Source organism: Panthera uncia (assembly GCF_023721935.1).
Source record: "Panthera uncia isolate 11264 chromosome A3 unlocalized genomic scaffold, Puncia_PCG_1.0 HiC_scaffold_11, whole genome shotgun sequence".
Lineage (NCBI taxonomy): Eukaryota > Metazoa > Chordata > Mammalia > Carnivora > Felidae > Panthera > Panthera uncia.
The window spans coordinates 29,160,411-29,180,235 of record NW_026057578.1 but is presented as its reverse complement, the minus strand read 5'-3'; the positions used below and the strand labels follow the sequence as shown (position 1 = coordinate 29,180,235).

General features: G+C 45.4%; 1 protein-coding gene across 2 annotated transcripts in view; it reads left to right on the top strand.

Moving 5' to 3' along the window:
- Positions 1-19,192, top strand: part of DNAAF9 (dynein axonemal assembly factor 9) — a 130,377-nt gene extending 111,185 nt beyond the window's left edge. For both annotated transcript variants that reach the window (XM_049650041.1, XM_049650040.1), the window contains exons 30-38: positions 4,743-4,878; positions 7,648-7,734; positions 11,722-11,828; positions 12,155-12,229; positions 13,956-14,161; positions 15,274-15,339; positions 16,656-16,749; positions 17,302-17,457; positions 18,679-19,192. In XM_049650041.1, coding sequence (XP_049505998.1) covers positions 4,743-4,878; positions 7,648-7,734; positions 11,722-11,828; positions 12,155-12,229; positions 13,956-14,161; positions 15,274-15,339; positions 16,656-16,749; positions 17,302-17,414 — 884 coding nt within the window. In that variant the 3' untranslated portion in view covers positions 17,415-17,457; positions 18,679-19,192. The remainder of the gene's footprint in view (positions 1-4,742; positions 4,879-7,647; positions 7,735-11,721; positions 11,829-12,154; positions 12,230-13,955; positions 14,162-15,273; positions 15,340-16,655; positions 16,750-17,301; positions 17,458-18,678) is intronic.
- Positions 19,193-19,825: the final 633 nt, after the last annotated feature.

Sequence of the window (19,825 nt, the reverse complement as noted above, 5' to 3'; positions counted from 1 at the left end):
AGCCACCCCTGTTGGTCTGAGAAATGGATTAGTCCAAGCCCCTCAGTGTACACATAGAGGTCCCATTTTAAGCTGTTGCTGCGCTGGTAATGAGGATGGTGGTAGTGGTGGTGGCCATAAGTTGCATTTAATGAGTTCTTTCTATCTGCAGGCCCTGTGAAAACTATTTACTGATAACCTGCAGGTATGTGTTATTGTTCCCATCTAACAGAGGAGGAAATTTGGCTCAGAGAGAGGAGTTTGCCCCTCATGTCACTCATTAGCAATTAGTGGAACCCTACATTCAAACTCAAGGTCTGCCTGGCTCTAAAACCCATGCTTGAATCTTTACATCATGCTGTCTTTTTACATATATGAAGAAGATAAATAAGAATATGAGTCTTGTATTTTAAACACCACCTGTGTTATTTATAGGAAGGAACTTTTATAGTTTAGAGAAGAGGAGGAGCAGAGTGGAATGAGGGAAGGATTGAAATGGTAAGATACTAGGGAAAATTTTAATGAAGAAGTAAGCTTTACCAAAATTAAAAGGTTAAAAAACTTAAAAAAACAAGGTGCAGAACAGTATAACATGCCACTGTTTGTGGGGGGAGAAAAGCATACACACATTTACTTGTGCATACTTAGCACATCCTGGAAGAAGAGCTGAGAATCTGATAATGGTGATTGCCTTCAGGGAAGAGAACTAGGTGGCTGGGGAGGAAGGGAATTTATTTTATCTGTAAACCCTTCTTTACCTTGTTTGAGTTTTGCCCTCAGAAACTAAATATAACTAATTTTTTTGAACTAAACACCCAGCTGAACTAAATCAGTACAGAGTCCTCTCTACTGAGCGTTCATTATTCAGGATCCTACAAGTACAAGGTTACATAGGAAAGTTGACGTCTCTGTAATTTAGAAATAATTGCTTATGAACTAATCATTTATCAAAGCTAGTCTCGGAGTGCCTAGGTGGCTCATTCAAGGTTAGGCATCTGACTCTTGATCTCAGCTCAGCTCCTGATCTCACGGTTTGTGAGATGGAGCCCCGTGTCGGGCTCTGTGCTGACAGTGCAGAGCCTGCTTGGGATTCTCTCTCTCTGCCCTTTCCCTGCTCGTGCTCTCTTTCTCTCAAAATAAAATAAATAAACTTAAAAAAAACAAGATTGATGATGAGAATTGATCCTTAGATATGGACTTAATGATAATACCCATGAAAATTCTATTACAAAACAGAATATAGGGGCGCCTGGATGGCTCAGTTGGTTAAGCGTCCAAGTCTTGGTTTCAGACCAGGTCACGATCTCACAGTTTGTGAGTTCGAGCCCTGCATTGGGCTCTGCGTTGACAGTGCAGAGCCTGCTTGGGATTCTCTCTCTCTCCCCCTCTCTCTCTGCCCCTCCCCCACTTGTTCTCTGTCTCTCAAAATAAATAAAATTAAAAATTTTCCAAAAAAAGTAGAATATAAATGTTGAAAATTTTGAAGACTTATAAAATGAAATTATATTTAACAAAGAATTACAAGGCAGCAGGAAATAACTCTGTCTGTATCTTCCAAAGTGGGAGATCAATAAAGTTTAGAGCGGTAAAATCAAGTTATAAAGAGTTAAATTCTTAGTATATAGTTAGTTTTAAAGATATAAGAACATTCACTGGAGAAACTAAATAATATAACCAACCAGAAAGTGACGGTGGAAATGGGAAGAACACTTACCAGCTTCCACATCAGTCACGTAGAAAAGCCAGTAGACATTGTGTAAAAGGGACATTATAAGAAACAGTGATTTAGATCTATTAAAAAGTGTCTCAGTCAGTTAAGCGTCTGACTCTCGATTTCAGCTCAGGTCATGATCTCCTGGTTCATGAGTTCAAGCCCCAACTCGGGCTCTTTGCTGACAGCATGGAGCTTGCTTGGGATATTCTCTCTCTCTCTCTCTCTCTCGCTCTCGCTCTCGCTCTCGCTCTCGCACTCACTCTCTCCCTCTCCCCCTCTCCCCCTCCCTCTCTATGTGCCCCTCCCTTGCTTTCTATCGCTCTCAAAACAAATAAACTTCAAAAAAATTTTTAAAGCTGTAAGGATAGCCATTGTAAGAACTAAAAACAGACTATAAGCCCACCACTTATCAGAAGAAAACAAAAAATAAGGAATGCAGAGATAATACTGCTAAAGATAAAAAAAAAAAAAAGACTTTTAAACGGATCCAATATAACCAAGGTGAAAGAACCAAAGTGTCAGTAAATGCAAATGGGATAAACATATATTAAAAGGAAAAGTATCTCAGATTAAACCAAAAAACAAAACCTAATTCTGTGATGCTGTATACAAGAGAAGCATACAAATCTAAATAAGGATGATAAAAGAATGGGAAAAAACATAACAGACAAATATAGACAAAAAGGAAAGAGGTGACACTAACAGCAAAGTTAAATTCAAACCAAAAAGCTGAAAAGTTTCAAAGGCAGTTTTTCATGATAAAGGATACCATCTATGCAACCTGTTATGAGTATTTCTATGCCAAATAATTCAAAAGAAAGCATGTACCCTTAAGTTATGACATTACTAAACAAGAAATAACTTTTTAAAATGTTTATTTATTTATTTTGAGGGAGAGAGAGCAGAGCATAGGAGGGGCAGAAAGAGAGAAGGAAAGAGAATCCCAAGCAGGCTCCACACTGTCAACACAGAGCCTGACTCGGGGCTCAATCTCAGGAACCATGAAATTAAGACCTGAGACAAAATCAAAAATCAGACACTTAACCAACTAAGCCACCCAGGTGCCCCAAGACATAACTTTTTAAAATAATGAATTAAGCATTCAACTTAAGTTGGAAAAAGAACAAGAAATTCTTTTAATAATTTATATTTAAAAAGATTGAATCTATAAAAGAGATCTAGCTACTAGTATGTTAAGCAACATTACATGGAAATAAGGAGACACTACAGACTGAAAGAGAATTAGGAGATGTATCCGTGAAATACAGTGTGTGGACTTTGGTTCCTGATTCAAAAAAATTAACTCTAGGAAAACATTCATGAGGCAGAGAAGTTTGAACATGGACTATATTATTTTTTATATTGAAGAATTTGTTAATTTTTAACTTTTTAAAGGGTCATCTTATGGAGATATATATACTAAAATATTTTTGGATAAAATAATAGGATGTCTGAGATTGGCTTCAAAATCATCCGGGGGAAAGGGGGAAAGGCTGGCATATGGTATGGAAGAATTAGCCAAGTGTTGTTAATTCTTTTTTCTTTTTTAAGTTTACTTATTTATTTTGAGAGAGAGAGATGGAACACACGGGCCAGAGGGGAGGGGGCAGAGAGAGATGGAGAGAAAGAATCCCAAGCAGGCTTTGTGCTGTCAGCTTGGAGCCCTAACTGGCACTCCATCCCACGAACCATGAGATAGTGACCTGAGCTAACACCAAGAGTTGGACATTTAACCAACCGAGCCACCCAGGCGCCCCATATGTTGTTAATTCTTAAAGCCAGATGATGGGCACATGGGAGTTCGTTATACTATTATACTATTATATTTTAATATTTATCTTGAGAGAGAGCATGAATAGGGGAAGGGCAGAGAGAGAGAGAGAGAGAGAGAGAGAGAGAGAGAGAATCCCAAACAGGCTCCACGCTGTCAGCACAGAGCCTGAAGCAGGGCTCAATCCCATAAACCATGAGAGTATGACCTGAACCGAAACCAAGAGTCAGATACTTAACTGAGTGAGCCACCTAGGTGCCCCCATTATACTACTTCTAAAATTTTTGTATATGTTGAGGCACCTGGGTGGCTCAGTTGGTTAAGCGTCCCGACTTCAGCTCAGGTCATGATCTCACGGTTTGTGGGTTCTAGCCCCGCATCAGGCTCTGTACTAACAGCTCAGAGCCTGGAGCCTGCTTCAGATTCTGTGTCTCTTTCTGTCTCTCTGCCCCTCCCCTGCTTGTACATGTGCTCTCTCACTCAAAAATAAATAAGTAAACATTTCAAATTAAAATTTTTGTATACGTTTGAAATTTTCACAGTAATATTAAGTGAATGAAAATGGTTGAATAACAAAAATGCAAGTGATCTTGTAGTAGAAATGGTGTGTGTGCTATGATCATAACTATGTCAAAACAGGAATGAGTATGGAAGAGGTATTATAATTACATTGGTATGGTGGGATAAGGTAGCTTCCCTGATTTCCAAATTCTCTATAGCATAGATTTTCCTTCTGTATTTTTATGGAAGTTTGGGAGGTATTGTGACCCGCTTCACAATCCCTCATTACATGTGCCACTCTTATTGTATGACTGTGAATGCCTGTGTTAGCACTTATCTTGGAATTAGGTGCATGTAAGTGACTCCTTGGCTGGGCACTCTTTGAGAATCTAACGGTTAGTGCCCGATGTATGGTTAGTGCTTGGTAAATGTCTGTGGTCTGAACTGGTGAAGGTGTGTGGCACAGTTTCCTGAAGAGGTTAAGGATAAAAGGGATGTGGAATGGGCCCTTCGATAAAGAAGCTCCAGGTGTCAGCTGGAAAGCAGAATTGAGAAAATAGAGAAAGTTAAGAAGTAAGGCAGTTCCAGGGTTGAGGCCATTCACCGCAAGAAGTGGCAATGACAGAAAGGGGAACAGGTGTTGGGGGGTCAGGGGCATCTACATAAGACCCCTATTAGAAGGGATGATCAGGGAGGGAGCAAGGGCCCACATTTGTGTGAGCCCTCAGCCCCAGTAAGGACTCTGAAGCCTGAACCGTTCTTGGTTTTATTCCCCAGGCCTGGTGAGTAATGTGGTATTCACCAGTCACACCACGGAGCAGAGGCACCCTCTCCTTGTCCAGCTGCAGACCCTCATCAGGGCTGCCAATCCTACTGCAGCCTTCATTCTTGCAGAAAATGGGATTGTCACCAGGTAAACTTACCAAGTTCACTTCACCCTATAGGAGCAGCCACTTTCTCAGACACCACACTCTGGCTATGGCCCACAGGGTCTTTGTACTGTATCTAAGTCCTGGGCATTTATAGAAGTGATTTTGGGGGGCGCCTGGGTGGCGCAGTCGGTTAAGCCTCCGACTTCAGCCAGGTCACGATCTCGCGGTCCGTGAGTTCGAGCCCCGCGTCAGGCTCTGGGCTGATGGCTCGGAGCCTGGAGCCTGTTTCCGATACTGTGTCTCCCTCTCTCTCTGCCCCTCCCCCGTTCATGCTCGGTCTCTCTCTGTCCCAAAAATAAATTAAAAAAAAAAAAAAAATGTTGAAAAAAAAAAAAAAGAAGTGATTTTGGTGTTGTGCAAAAATCAGCAAGACGACCCCATGTGTCAGTATCCTGTACTGTTTTGAGAGATTTTGTCTTGATGGATTCACATTTTCATCCATTAAAGAATGAAGTCAAGACTCTCAATATTACTTGTATTAAGATGTGGAAGAAATGGGATAGAGAACATAGAGAAATGAGCTTTTTACTTCATGGACTTGGGTCCAAATTACAAACTAAAAATAAAGAATTGATGACTCTGTGTGTGTGTCTGTGTGTGTGTGTGAAGAGGAAACATCTGGTCATAAAGCACATTTATTTGCTCAATAAAGATATACTAAAAGGTACATACTTTTTATATAATTTTGACTTTGAGCAATGTAAATATTTTACATATTCAGAAATTAAGTTGACAAAGAGGGATAAAACTAAATGAAAAAGTGAATCCATTTGTATATCAAAGTAATAATGACCACACACAAAACAATTAATTCAAATAACTTTTAAACATAAACATTGGAGGGGTGCCTGGGTGACTCAGCTAGTGAAGCATCCCGACTTCAGCTCAGGTCATGATCTCACGGTTTGTGGGTTCTAGCACCACATCAGGCTCTGTGCTGACATCTCAGAGCCTGGAGCCTGCTTCAGATTCTGTGTCTCCCTATCTCTCTGCCCTTCCCCTGCTCGCACTCGGTCTCTCTCCAAAACAAATAAACATTTAAAAAAAATTTTTAAATAAACATAAACGTTGGAACCCTGATTTCAAACATCACTTGTTAGATAAGGAAGATAATAAATATGAAGTGGGAAAAGGGAAGAGAAACCCTGTGAATGGAGTCAATATAAGTTCAGTATTTCAATTAAAAAATGTATATTTTCTAGCTCTTCCCATTGAAAGGGACCAGAAATACTAATACCACAGTAGAATAAATGCCCCTACCTTTAGGTCCTGGTTTCTACATATACCAGTTCCCAATTAAAGTTATCAGCACTCCTTAGGGAATTGGCTGATTATAGGTCTAGGGCAAGGAAAGTACAAGGTGAACCTGGTACATTTTGTGCTAAAAAAAAAAAAAAAGCAAGGAGACACTCAGAGATTAGTAGAGATGTGCCAAAAGGATGCAGGAGCTAGCTCAAGAAGCTCTCACTGGCCACACTGGGACAAGTGGAGCATAAGAGAAAACAAATGTAATAACAGAGTATAGCACATGGAGTAAAATGAGTCCATGGTGATACTAAAAAAATGGGAGGGGCAGGATAGTAAATCTCCTTTAACACTAATAAGGATTTTTAGAACTAGCGAGTCACCATTTTATAACAGTTACTATAGCACTTGATTTAGGCAAGAATCATCATTGAATACTAAGAACGGGTGGGTGACAGATTGTTGATGAAAAGGATATTAACTGTTGTCAAAGTATCACTCCATGGACTACTTACCGCGTACAGCGAGGGGAAAGTGCTTTCACAGTGAGAGATGTAGTAGACCTGACGTTAACTAAATGATTAAACTTAGCAAGGCCATTATTTGCACAGATTGACATCACATGCTTCCTCCATGTGATGCTCTGGGAAGGACACAACATCACCTAGGTATTAATACGACCAAAAATATTTAACGGATTCTAATCATAAGGAAACAACCAGGTAAATCCAGATTGTGGGACACAAGACAGCTGGCAGGCACTCTTCAAAAATGTCTACTCCGTGAGAAACAACAACAGCAAAGTTAGAAGAATTATTCCAGGTTAAAGGAAAATAAAATGTTTTTTAATGTTTATTTTTGAGAGAGAGACAGAGTGCAAGCAGGGAGGGACAGAGAGAGAGGGAGACACAGAATCCGAAGGAGGCTCCAGGCTCTGAGCTGTCACCACAGAGTCTGATGCAGCGCTCGAACGCACTGACTGCGAGATCAAGACGAAGTCAGATGCCTAACCGACTGAGCCACCCAGGGGCCCCAAGATTAAAGGAAAATAAAGATTGTAAATTCAGTGAGCAATCTTTGATTGGTGTAGATCCCGGGTCCCAGACCTCTCCTGCAAAAAAAGGAAAATTTGAAAATGGATTAGATCAGTACTTCTCCAACTTTAATCTGCATATAGATCTCTTAGGGATCTTCTTAAAATGAGAGTTCTGGTTCAGCGGGTCTGGAGTGGGACCTGGGATTTTGTTTCTCATGAGCTTGCAGATGATGCTAGTACTGCTGGTCCACAGTATTGTATTCCTTGGATGTGATAATAGTATTGTGCTTCTGAAAGAGAATGTGCTTGTTCTTGGGAGAGGTATACTGAAGGACTTAGGCGTGAAGTAACAGAAATAAATGTATGCATACGTGCTTGTGTGTCTGTGGAGACAAAGGGGAGGAAGCAAAATGGGCAGATTAAGATTGATCGTCCTAATTAACGTGGGTTTTTCTGTATGTTTTCAAAGGAATGAAGACATTGAGCTGATTCTCTCAGAAAATAGTTTTTCAAGTCCTCAGATGCTGCGATCTCGATATTTAATGCACCCTGGCTGGCAAGTATCATCATTGAAAAGTAGCTAAGGTTTCTTTGTAAACACAATGATACATTTACAGAAAAAAAAAGAAAGTGAAATTTCAAGTGTTCTGCCAGGGTGACAGTGGCCGCTGGGATGGCCTGCCATGTCCCAACAGCTGCTGGTCGTGCCAGGAGCCCAGTGCCCTACACATGTTGGGCTCCAACTTGGGGGCCTTGCTGGATGTTGAGACTTAGGGAGTGGCTCTGTGGGCACCAAGCACACGGTGTCCTTTGTCTCCTCTAGCCTCTAGTGAGGGTGAGGTGGCTGGCACAGAACCAAGGAGTGACAACCTTACCACGAGAGAGTCATTCCTAAGAATACAGTCCTCTAAGGGATCCCACCTGACAGGTAGGTTCCCTGCTGTGGTGGCCCAAGGGATGTTTATTCTCTCTTGGCAGCCTCTCAGCCTATGAACCTCTCCTCTGAGGGGAGAAGGAAAGAGAGTGCCAAGGGTGCTGTAGTGACACTAGGGCCAACATCACTTAAGCACTCACTGTGTACTACACATTGTTCTAAGCTCTCCAGGACAGTAGCCACCAGCCACATTTGGCTATTTAGTAAAATGTAAATTAATAAAAATTAAATAAAAGGTAAAATTCAGTCTCTCAGTCATACAAGCCACATTTCAAGTGCTCAGTAGCTACCTGTGGCCAGCAGCTACCACGTTGGGCTGTGCAGATCCAGAATATTTGCATCATCACAGAAAGTTCTGTTGGACAGTGCTACCCTAAGAGCTCTACCTGTTATCGCATGAATCCTCAAGCCAAGCCTGTGAGGTAGGCTGTATTATTTTCCACATTTTAAGGATAAGGTAAGTGAGGCAGCAAGGAGTTAAAGGTGTGTTCACATTCATACAGCCAGTAAGCAAAAGGGCTGTGGCTTTCACACCCAGGTTGTGCGGCTCCAGAGCCGGTACATGCAACCATCATGCTGTGCTTGTCCCTGTATAGAACGGTTAACTGGGTTCTGCCCTGGTGATGGTTCAGGGGAAGACAATTACTAAAGCTTGGCCACAAGTATTCTCTCGTGTTAATTTGGATTATCTTTGTTATCCTTACTCACTTCCCGCAGACACCTCTCTGCATTCTCCACACCACCCCTTGCGTCACCAGTATCTTTTTAGACCAGCAGAAAAATGATTGTGCTGTGCTGTTAAAACAACAAGTCCAGGAGCACCTGGGTGGCTCAGTCAGTTGAGGATCTGACTCTTGGTTTCTGCTCAAATCATTATCTCAGTTCGTGGGTTCGAGCCCCGTGTTGGACTCTGTGCTCACAGCCAGCACGGGGCCGGCTTGGGATTCTCTCCCTCTCTCTCTGCCCCTCCTCTGCTTGCACGCTCTCACTCTTGCTCTCCCTCTCCCTCTCTCTCCCTTTCTCTGTCTCTCTCTCTCTCAAAATAAATAAACTTTAAAAAATCCAATGTGTGAAATTGAAGGCTTTTAGGCATATTCTTAGAAGGAATCTCTGATTTGAGCTACATACTTGCGTAAACAGTGGGTAAGTGGATCATTCCTTATGCCTGAACAAGACAATTCCATCCTAGCTAAAAAGAAACAGATGGAGCATCTGAGCATCTGAGGTGAAACCCTCCTCTCCAGTGACTACAGCTACTGACCCTTTTCCTGCCACATCTCTGGGCCTGGTGCTGAAATTCCTGCTTTTTCCACTTAGTGCCTAGGGAAGCACCCATTCTCTAATCCATGGTGACTCATTCTGGGAATTGTTCACATGAACCTAGCTCCAGGTACAGACTTTCCTGGAGACAGTGATCCAGGAAAAAGCCAGGTGTAAAGGATTCATTAGAATGCTCTGTGGGGGCGCCTGGGTAGCTCAGTCAGTTAAGCATCCGACTTCAGCTCAGGTCATGATCTCATGGTTTGGGAGTTTGAGCCCCACATCGGGCTCTGTGCTAACAGCATGGAGCCTGCTTCAGATTCTGTGTCTCCCTCTCTACGCCTCTCTCTCTCTCAAAAATAAACAATCATATTTAAAAAGTTAAAAAAAAAAAAAGTCTCTCTGTGAACCTTTAGCCTGAAGCCTTCCCTTGATCAGCCCTTGTAGAGAATCAGTGATGGAGGGGGCCTCAGAAATCACCCTTCAGCACCTTCCCCTTCTGAGTCCCTTCCTAGGAATCGGGTAATTTAGTCTTTTAACAAGATGGCAGCCATCAGACTCCTGCACATCTGTATATTTTCCCCCTTCCTCATTGGGTCAGGGTCACCACCTCAGAGGGAGTAGGCTTTAGCTCTAGGATATGCTCAGCTCTGTGCTGTACAGATTCTCAACATCCCCTACCACAACCCTCTCTGTGCTCATTGACCCTGCCCACATCTCTCCTAGGCTTATTTCTAGTCTGGGAGGATACCTGTTCTCTTCCCTTAGCCCCTCCCAATTTCACTATGGATTCAGGCTCTGAATAAAGAAGCCAGAGAGGTCCATGGTCTCCCATGACTTGTTTGGATGGGGAGAGGGCAAAAAGAATATGTCAGTATTACAAAAATGTTATGCCACTGCCTTACTTTAAAGAAAGCACAAAGAGTAAGATAACTTTCAACAATATATATGATGTAAAATTCAAACCTGTAGCGCTATTTTATTTAAAAAATTTTTAATGTTTATTTTTGAGAGAGAGAGATAGCATGAGTCGGGAAGGGGCAGAGAGGTGGGGGTGGACAGAGGACCCAGAGTGGGCTCTGAGTTGACAGCAGAGAGCCCAGTGCGGGGCTCAAACTCATGAACCATGAGATCATGACCTGAGGCAAAGTCAGATGCTTAACCCACTGAGCCACCCAGGTGCCCCTGTAGTGCTATTTTAGAGCAAAGGAAACTAATAAAATATAATAGATTGGAAAAAGATGTTTGCATCATATGTGGCAAAGAGTTAATATAATATTTGAGAAGTTTATTTTGATATTGAAAAGTAACCTAGTCCATGTAGATGTGGACAGTTCACTTTACAGCAAGTATTAGTGACAGCCGTGGTAACAGAATTCCGTTTTAGTAATATTCAGAAATGTAAAATGATGCCTCAGTGTTGTTTTGATTGACATCTATTACATTTAACCAAAAATATCTGTAAGAATCATTGCTGGGGGCCCTGTGAAACTGAAACACTCATGTGCTACTGGGAGTGGTATAAATTATAACCCAGGAGATGGTTACACCCTTTACTGCATTGATTCCATCATGGGGATCCATCTCAAGGAATTCCTTCAGCAGAAGGAATGACAATTCCATAACTTTGGAAGCTGGGTAATGGGGGTTTATTGCAATGTCTTTGCATGTGTTTTAAATTTTCCATAACAAAAACTTAAACTTTTTAAGTGCTCTGAATGTGGCATGTTCTTTTAGTTTAGTTTTTGTTTTTTTTTAAGATTTTTTTCAATTTTTAAGCAATCTCTACACCCAGTGTGAGGCTTGAACTCACAACCCTGAGATCAAGAGTCGCATGCTCCACTGACTGAGTCAGCCAGGCACGCTTGAATATGGCATGTTTTTAATGAGTTTGTGGTTGGCATTATGTCTGCTGAATTCAAAACTGAGAAAATAGAGCAGAGATGCCCCAGCCCTTCAGTTCCTTCTGGGGAGTATACACATCCAAATGTACAGTCTGTTAAGTTGCCCTCAACAAGGGTGGGGTACAGTTAAGGCCCTGAGGAAGAGCTCCAGGAGTGCCAGGGAGGACCCCCAATCTCAGGTGGCATACTGGTAGGCTTCAAAGGTAGATGGGGTCTTGGGCTTCAGGGAACTGCTTGTCTGCAGAGGTGAGACCTCCCTGCTCTAATGGGGTAACATGCTTCCCAATCCCAAGATGAAAAAGACATACACATATTTAAAACAAGTGTTTTATACATAAAATGGCACATAAGTAAGAAGGAACTCAAAGTAGTTCATCCCAGAGTAGCATATAATAACACTCAAAGCCCCAATTACTCGTACTTACAATTTTTTAAACCTTTTAAGGTATGAAGGTAAATTTGATGCTGGATCAGTCTTTCCACTAATGGTTCAGATCTGCGTATGGTTTGGTCGTCCTTTGGAGAAGACTCGTTTTGTGGCCAAGTGTAAAGGTAAGCCTTGGTTAGGACATGTCCCAGACCCTAATAAAAGAATACCCAGAGTTGTCCCTGCTTCCTGGCACCGTTTTAGTATTATGTGTGTTGTCATGTCTCCTCACTATTGGGGTCTGAAAACAGAGGGATTTGAGGACCCAGGAGTACCCCCACCCTGGGAAGAGTGGCAGAGCCACTGGGGAGGGTGTGGTGGAGGGAGGACTTATGAGCCCTGGTCCCTCAAGTGGGGATCCTTCCCAGACCCTAACTCTCTCCCAGCTGTGTGCCCTGAACTTGGCCTCTGCCCCAGGGTGGGTGACAGCCCTGTCCTGTTCTTCCACCAGCAATTCAGTCTTCCATCAAGCCAAGTCCCTTCTCTGGAAACATCTACCACATCCTGGGCAAAGTGAAGTTTTCAGGTAACTGGGGAGTTGGATTTGGGAGTCCTGCACTATGGAATGCTTACATCCCATGATGTGGGTTCATAGTTTCTACTGATGCTCTGCAGAGCACAGATGCCTCTCAGACTCTGGAAAACCCTCCCATGTGGGCCTGACACCAGTAGCTCTTCTAGTTCCCCCACCTTGCTGCAGGTGCTGCTCCACAGTGGAAGATGTGTTCTCTCTTCCCCCAGATGTCCTGCCCAGAGCCTCTCCTCACAGCTCTTTGACTTCCTTGTTCCAGAGACTCACACACCCCTTTCAAGCCATCCGTGGCCTCCTAGACCTGTCACCAGGAGTTGCCCCAGTGCCGAGCTCTCCAGCTCCACATCCGTTTCTGCCAAAGTCTTCAAGCCTTTAGCCTTCCTTCTCCCTTCTGTCCACTAGTTCTGTTTATCAGCCATAGACCTCTGGAGCCCTCATGACCTGAAGTCTGTCCATCCTGGCTGGAGGTGGTTAGTTAGTCAACTCAACATTGAGAAAGGGGAGAATATTCCAGGGAAAAGGCATAGCATGTGCTTTGGAACCAAGCAAAAAAGGCACATTTCAGGAACCAAAAAAGGTTCACTGTGGCAGGGACCTAGTGGGACTGTCTGTTAGGGTGTTTGTAGCTGTCACAACAGCAAACACCAACTCAACTAGCCGGTGTTAGCTACATAATGAGAAGTCGAGAGGTCAAGCAGCATAGCAAGGCCACGGAGGACATAGGTAACGTGGGTCCTTCCAGTCTTAGTGTGTCAGGTCCCCACCCCTCGTTGTTGCAGGTCTAGGTGTCACACCCAGACACAACATCCAGCTGATAAGAGAGGCTCTTCCTGTGGGTGGCTTTATCAATACATAACAGCTTCTACTGAGGCATCTCCTGCCAGTTCCTCAGCAGACTTCTCCTCTCATTGGCCACGATTGAGTTGCTGTGCCTTCCAGGACCCATCACCCATGGGGAATTGGTATTGGCGAAAGGGGGAGGCTGGACAGGCAACAATCAGTGTCTGCCGTAAGGAGCCACTGAGAGTTGTAAGCATGGGACCATCTGGGTTTGGATGGGAGAATTAGATGACATCACCTATATAAAAGAATCTCTCAAGGTCCTGAACCCATACTTTTGGCCTAATTTATGTTATTGAATCTGAAACTTTGGCCCCTTACTCAAGCCCACTTCCCTCAGGCTCCAACAGACCTGCTTCAGAGGTCATAATGCCTCCACCTTTCCTCTCACCTTGTTTTCTTCTTTATTTAGACCTTCTCTTGACCTTTTTGTTATTCAAGGTTAACCTCTCTGTGTTCTGGATCCCTTTTTTCATCCTGCTTTTTAGGGGGGCCTTGCCATTTTCTTGGGTCACCACTACTAGCCCCCAGCTTCTTGGTCTGTAAACCCAATCTTTCCTGTTCCTATCATGTGACCTTCCTGCCGCACTTGTGTGTTGGTTGACACACCCTCTTCCCTTGGCTTCTCAGGGCTCTGCTGAGACCAAAATGGCTCTCTTGTATTCCCTTTCTGGGTTAGTGGTTTCTACCTGATTACCAAATCAGCCAAGCCAGAAACTGACATTGCTCCTCCCTCTCTTATTTCATGCTTTCTAGCTTGCCACCAATCAGTTCTCCCTCCTGCGTGTCACAGGAATCTGTCCCCAACCATCTGCATGTTACAATCTTAGTGTAGCTTTATCTTTTTGGGGCTCAGGGCCTATGTGTGTTCTCCCTGCAGACTCTGAGAGGACCATGGAGGTCTGCCACAACACTCTGGCCAATTCCTTGAGCATCGTCCCAGTTTTAGAAGGACCCTCGCCACCACCTGATTCCCGAAGCACACCTCAGGACAGCAACGGACAGCAGGAGAGCTACCTCGTGTTCATTGGCTGCTCCCTGAAGGAAGAAAGCATCAAGGACTGGCTGCGGCAGTCAGCTAAGCAGGTGGTTTCCAAAGCCCAGACACACCGGGCACAGATGTGAGCAGCACACCTCGGAGCTGCTCCTGGCTGTGGGGTAGAAGCCCCTTCATGACCTCCCTCCCGGTCCGCCCTTCACAGGCTCAGCCAGCACTTTCAGGGATGCTTTGTGATTGGGAGGAAGCCATCCAGGGCAGCCTCAAGGCAGACCTGGTCTTACAGCCATTTCTAATTCTACTGCCAAGGCAAACCTCAGTTATTAGGTGGCTTAACTAGGTCCTGGGTGAAACCTGGCCATTCCATGTGGATCCTGGATCAGCCTGGCAGTCTAAACTCAAACTCAAAATGTCTTTTCTTAGCTGAACCTAATTCAAGGGCTGTCCTGTGTTCTAAGCCCAGAATCCTTTTAAATTTGGTTCTCTCTCTAGAAAAGAGAAACTACAAAGATATGCTTGTACCTATTTGCAAACCAAGACTTCAAGCACTGATAGCAGTGAGCCCAGGGCTCTGGAAACAGGTGCAAGGGAAGAGGACACTTGCCTGTAGAGGCACACAAGCATCTTTAGCCCAGTACTGCAAAGAAAAATAAAACCCAGATGAAACCCAGTTAAAATCCTCTAATATGATGCAAGCTTTGGGTACTAGGCCTCTTAGCACAGCCTCAGAGTTTTAGCCTGAGTTAGAACCCTGGAAATAGAGTTGGCTGGGTTCTGGCTCCTTTGCAGATGCTTAGTTGGAACCTGTCTTTTATACTGAGGAATGGCTGCCTGTGGGCTGTGTCTTTCTCATATAAACTGGTGCTTGACTAGGGGACTTCATGTTGTTCCTTTGTCTGCATATCTGTCACTGGTTGGGCTTAGAGTTGAGGATCTGCACAGATAGGAACGTGCCTATTTGCAAAAAGCACCGGTGTTTCCTCTGCTGCTTGCTTCCCCTGGCATACAGGGTTCTATGTTGGGAGGGTGGTCTCCTTGAGCACACAGGCAGGATATTGTGTCCAGGCCATGACCGTGCTTGTGCTTTCCCTGCTGCTGGGATCTTAGTCCCGTAACTAGCTCCCAGAGCCCTCACCCGCCATGTACTCTATCAGCTCTTTGGAGACCTGACCCCTCCCTTCCTTCCTTCATCTCTGCACAGAAGCCACCGAGGAAAGCCCTGAAGACCAGGGGGATGCTGACCCAGCAGGAGATCAGGAACATCCATGTGAGTCCCCTAAGAGCCCAAGGGTATCCTTCTGGGCTGGCACAGCTCCATCCTTTCGGACTCCCTGAGTGAGGAGCCTATTTGTAGGGCATGCTGGATGTTGTGCTTCTCTCAGACCACAGAGGGAAGCTGGGCACAGAGAAACCTCAGAACATCCAGCCTTGTAGCCTGAAAGAGGAAGAGGGTACCAGGTGACCTCTGATGTGACCTGGGCATGAGACTGAGAAGCAGTGCCTGTAGGAGAAAGGGATGACAGGGAGCCCTGTTTTGTCACACTGTTGAATCTGCCACAGAAGTCCTTTTCTCCTCTCATCCCTCCATGCTAGATAAACCACAGTTAAAGTAACAAGGGCCCAGAAAAAACTGTCTAGATCCAGAAGCTACTGATAGGCAGATGGTGGAATCCTGGGACCAGCACGAGAGGCTCTTTGATGAACCCCCCAACCTGTAAGCTGACCCCCAGCCTGTGCCCCAGTTCCCACCTCCACTGAGGAGGGGCTTGGGGACAAAGGCTAAAAGGGACACAGAATCCAGGCCCCATAACAGGCTGTGTCGCTGTTCCCTGTAATGAGTGGGTGGGAGAGAATCTGGGACCTCAGGAGCCCTTGCTTTGGACTTGAAGAGGCCCATTCATTTCCAGCCCCTGTTCTTGGCAACCCTCGGTGCTTCTGAAGAAGACACCCAGAAGGCAGTCCTTATAGTATTTGTTCCCCCAAAAGCAGACCTTGAACATGGATTTGAGTGCAGGTAGCTTATTCTGGAAGTGCTTCTTAGGAGTCACTAGCAGTAGGAAAGTAAGGGGGAGAAAGAAGGGGAAACAGCTAGGGGTGCCTGGGTGGCTTAGTTGGTTAAGCATCTGACTCTTGGTTTTGGCTCAGGTCATGAACTCATGGTTCGTGAGTTCGAGCCCTGCATCAGGCTCCATCCACACTGACCATCTGGGGCCTGCTTGGGATTTTCTCTCTGCCCATCCCCTACTCACATTCTCTCTCAAAATAAGTAAATAAAACTTAAAAAAAAAAAGGGGGGGGGGGAGACAGCTAAAAAGACTGTGTTATCAAACCAGTGCCACTGAGGACAAATGGAGTTTAATCCCATGAGGGGCTCCTAGAGTTCCTCCTTGAGAGCTGGGGAACCTTCATCAGTCACTATTTGAGGACTGCTGAGGGGAAGTGTTAATTCCCTGACATGTCTAGCCTTCCATGGGGCAGAGTAGGCTCTCTTGCTAGGGAAATAGGCATGTTTATTTGTTTCTAATGAATAAGAAATGATACAAAGTGGTCAAATAATTTTAACAGGACTCTTATTTCCTACAGGTGAAACGCCACCTGGACCCCCTGCCTGCAGGCTACTTTTACAATGGCACCCAGTTTGTCAACTTCTTTGGTGACAAGACTGATTTTCACCCACGTATCCTTAGAATCAGGGGCAGTAACTCTGGGGGCATGTGAAAGCCTGATTGTAAAGAGGGTGTCTGTTAGAGCCAACACAGCCAAGCCCCCAGAGCAAGCTGGGTTCTGGGAACACACAGCAAGCCACAGAGGCAGACTTTTCATTGTGGCCTTTTAACATCATTAAAATTAATTTCGCCTTCATTCAGTGATTGCTGATGCAACTGTGGGTTGTAGTTTAAATGTAACTGTGGTGACATCCTGACTTCTGTGGTCATCAGGGGTCCTAATTTACAAGTTGGAGACTAGACGTGATTACAGTAGTTAATCTGTGAGAAGGCAGACAGGAGTCCTCATGAAAGCCGAAGGGCTCAGCTCTAGGACTGTGCCAACCCCAGTCCCTTCTCTGTAGCTGTGGTGCTGCCAATATAAAAGAGTCACGTACCCTTTGTGTGAGCTGGACGCTCATTACGTCAGTGTCCCCCACCTCACCTGCCCACAGATCCCTCTGAGCTGGGACAGGCTCCCTTATCCTCCAGTATCAGGGCTCTCTTCCTTAATGAAATGCCAGTCATGGACCAGTTCATGAATGACTACGTGGAAGAAGCCAACCGGGAAATCGAGAAGTATAACCGGGAGCTGGAGCAGCAGGAGTATCACGACCTCTTTGAGCAGAGGCCCTAGGGGAAGGCTGTGCCGTGCATCCTGCAGAACGTCCACCCTGGAGGTGGATGTTTAGAAATGGGGTTACTTAACCTCAGCTCTCCCAGAGGCCCCTCCTAAAGGGGCTGTCTTTGTTCTCCTTGGCCTTTGTGTGCTGGCTTGAGTGCATGTTGTCTTTATTCTCTATACAGCGCTGAAGAGCATCACCTGCACCACTGATGGGGGGGAGGGGGGTACTCATGGAGCAAGAGCCGATAGGGACTTCCCTGCCCTGTGTGTGGGGCTGGCAGTGCAAAACCTCTGGGTCTTTGGTAACAGTATCTCCTGTGGGCTGCTGAGACACTGTGACAGTGGGGAGAAGCATTTGGGTTACACAAAGGAGCTGTTGGGATGCAGAAGGAACCCTGGCTGCCCAAACTGTGGCCATGCCTGGGGGCCAAGCCACCACAGGCCTCACACACTGCCCCAGGAGAGCCTGTCCCCAGTGGAGTGCCTGCCTTTCTGTTTAGGCCACTTGCATTGAAGGAGCTGGCCCTGTTGGCCCTGGGCCCAGTCCTGGGGGGAGCAGCCCAAGCTCTGCTCAAGCTCAGCCCACTGAGCCAGCGGCTTGGGCTGAGGTCAACAGTCTGTTCTAAGATAAGGGGATGTCCCTTACAGACTAAACTGAGGGGAAAGGCATGTTGCTTTCCAGAAGCATGTGGCTTTTGAATTCACAAGCAGTTTCCCTGGAGGGTGGTGCTCAGCTCCCCTCATGGTATGCCTCTACTTTGCCTCATTCGGGGGCAAGAGCAAACCTGCTGCTTCAGCCTCCCTGCTGATGCTTTGCCTCACTTTTGAGGAGAGCATCCTGCATGCAACTGCTTTGTCTTAGCCCCAGAGCTATGATCATTTATGGGGCATCCCCGAAGGGGGCTCACTCTCCAGACCTCGCCCTCTCCTCGGCCATGCCAGGGAAGGCCTGGTTTTCAGCCACAAACTTCAGGAAACTTATGTCCCCAAGCATTGTTGCTGGCCCTGGACTTGCTTGGTTCCTGAGGACCAGGAGTTTCAAAGAGTTCCAATATCCAATTTAGAATTTCTTCCGGTGGCTTTGTTTTCAGCTGGACCACAAAGCAGAGGGGTATTACAAATGCATCCCATGCCTAACTTCCAGAATTAGTATGTGGGAGGGGGGCGGTCACAGGCACTGATGTTTGGGTGATGTCTTTTAGGACTTCAGCACCTCAGCTGCCTAGATTGTAAATGCTTTCTGAATTTCACATTTTTTTTTTTTTGCATGCCTTAGGAAGAAGCACATAGACGAAACCAGCAAAGTTTCCAGTAATGTATAGGGGTTTTTGATAAAGGCCCCTGGCCCAGAGGAGAGACAGAGAAAGGATGGAGCACATGTGGTCTGTGTGCCTGATCACTCAGAGGCCTCCATGCAAGTAGCAAAGCAAAGGCTTGTCAGTAAAATGTACTTGTATTAGAAAAAAAATAATCTGAAGCCAAATGAACAAAACTCCAAATACCACTGAATAAGAACTCTTGCATGAAGAAAGCCTTCTGAAAAGGCCTGTGTGCTCCAGTCCCAGCTCCCAAAGCTGGTGGTGACAAGGGCCCAGATGTGGAGCCCAAGTCAGGGAGCACCTCACTTCTGGTTGGCCAGAGGCTGGGGTCCACAATGGACCTGCCTCTGCTTCAGAATCAATAACATAGATCTTAAGTGCAATTGATGAAATAAGCAATGAGTTACTGTAGCTTCTTTTAGCTCTACCGAGCTCTTTTTAAAAACTCAAACTTGAGCAGCCTTAGAAAAGGGAGAGGTGTGGGTGGGTGGGTGGGGTGGGGGAACCATAGGCCATTTACTCCAGGTGGGTTGCTGTGAATTTATAAATGAAAGCTCTAGATTGAGGAGCTCGAGCCATTTCCTGGCTGCTGCACAAAAGAGTTTTTAAAGAGGGCTCGGAGCCCGCCCATAAAAGCGGGTCTTCCCACTGCGTGGGGCTGTAGTACTACGTGGTGGTCTTGGTTTCTGACCATTGTCCACAGAAATGCTCTCTCACCAACTCGCCCCACTGTCCCAATCCCTCTGCTGTCAGAGGGAAAACTGTGATTACCTCAACTTGAATATGAAACTGTGATTGAAAAAAGTCAAAACGTTAAGAAGTTCCAAAGCCAAAAAGGCAGAACTGGCTGAGGCCTCTGTTGACACTCCTCAGCCTGCTAGGGGGTGTGAAGGGGCACACTGGCGAAAGGGCATTCCTTGCGGCACACTCGCTGTGCCCTGGCAAAGAGGCACACTAGCTGTGTGAGCTCTTCGAGGACTGAGGCAGGGGGATGCCTCCTCCCCCACACCGCCCCTTCCGGAACCTGCCAGGCGACTCTGGGTTCTGACTGTGAAGTTGAATATCCACTTGATTGCTCCAGGCAGAGGGACAGGGTCTTAGGCT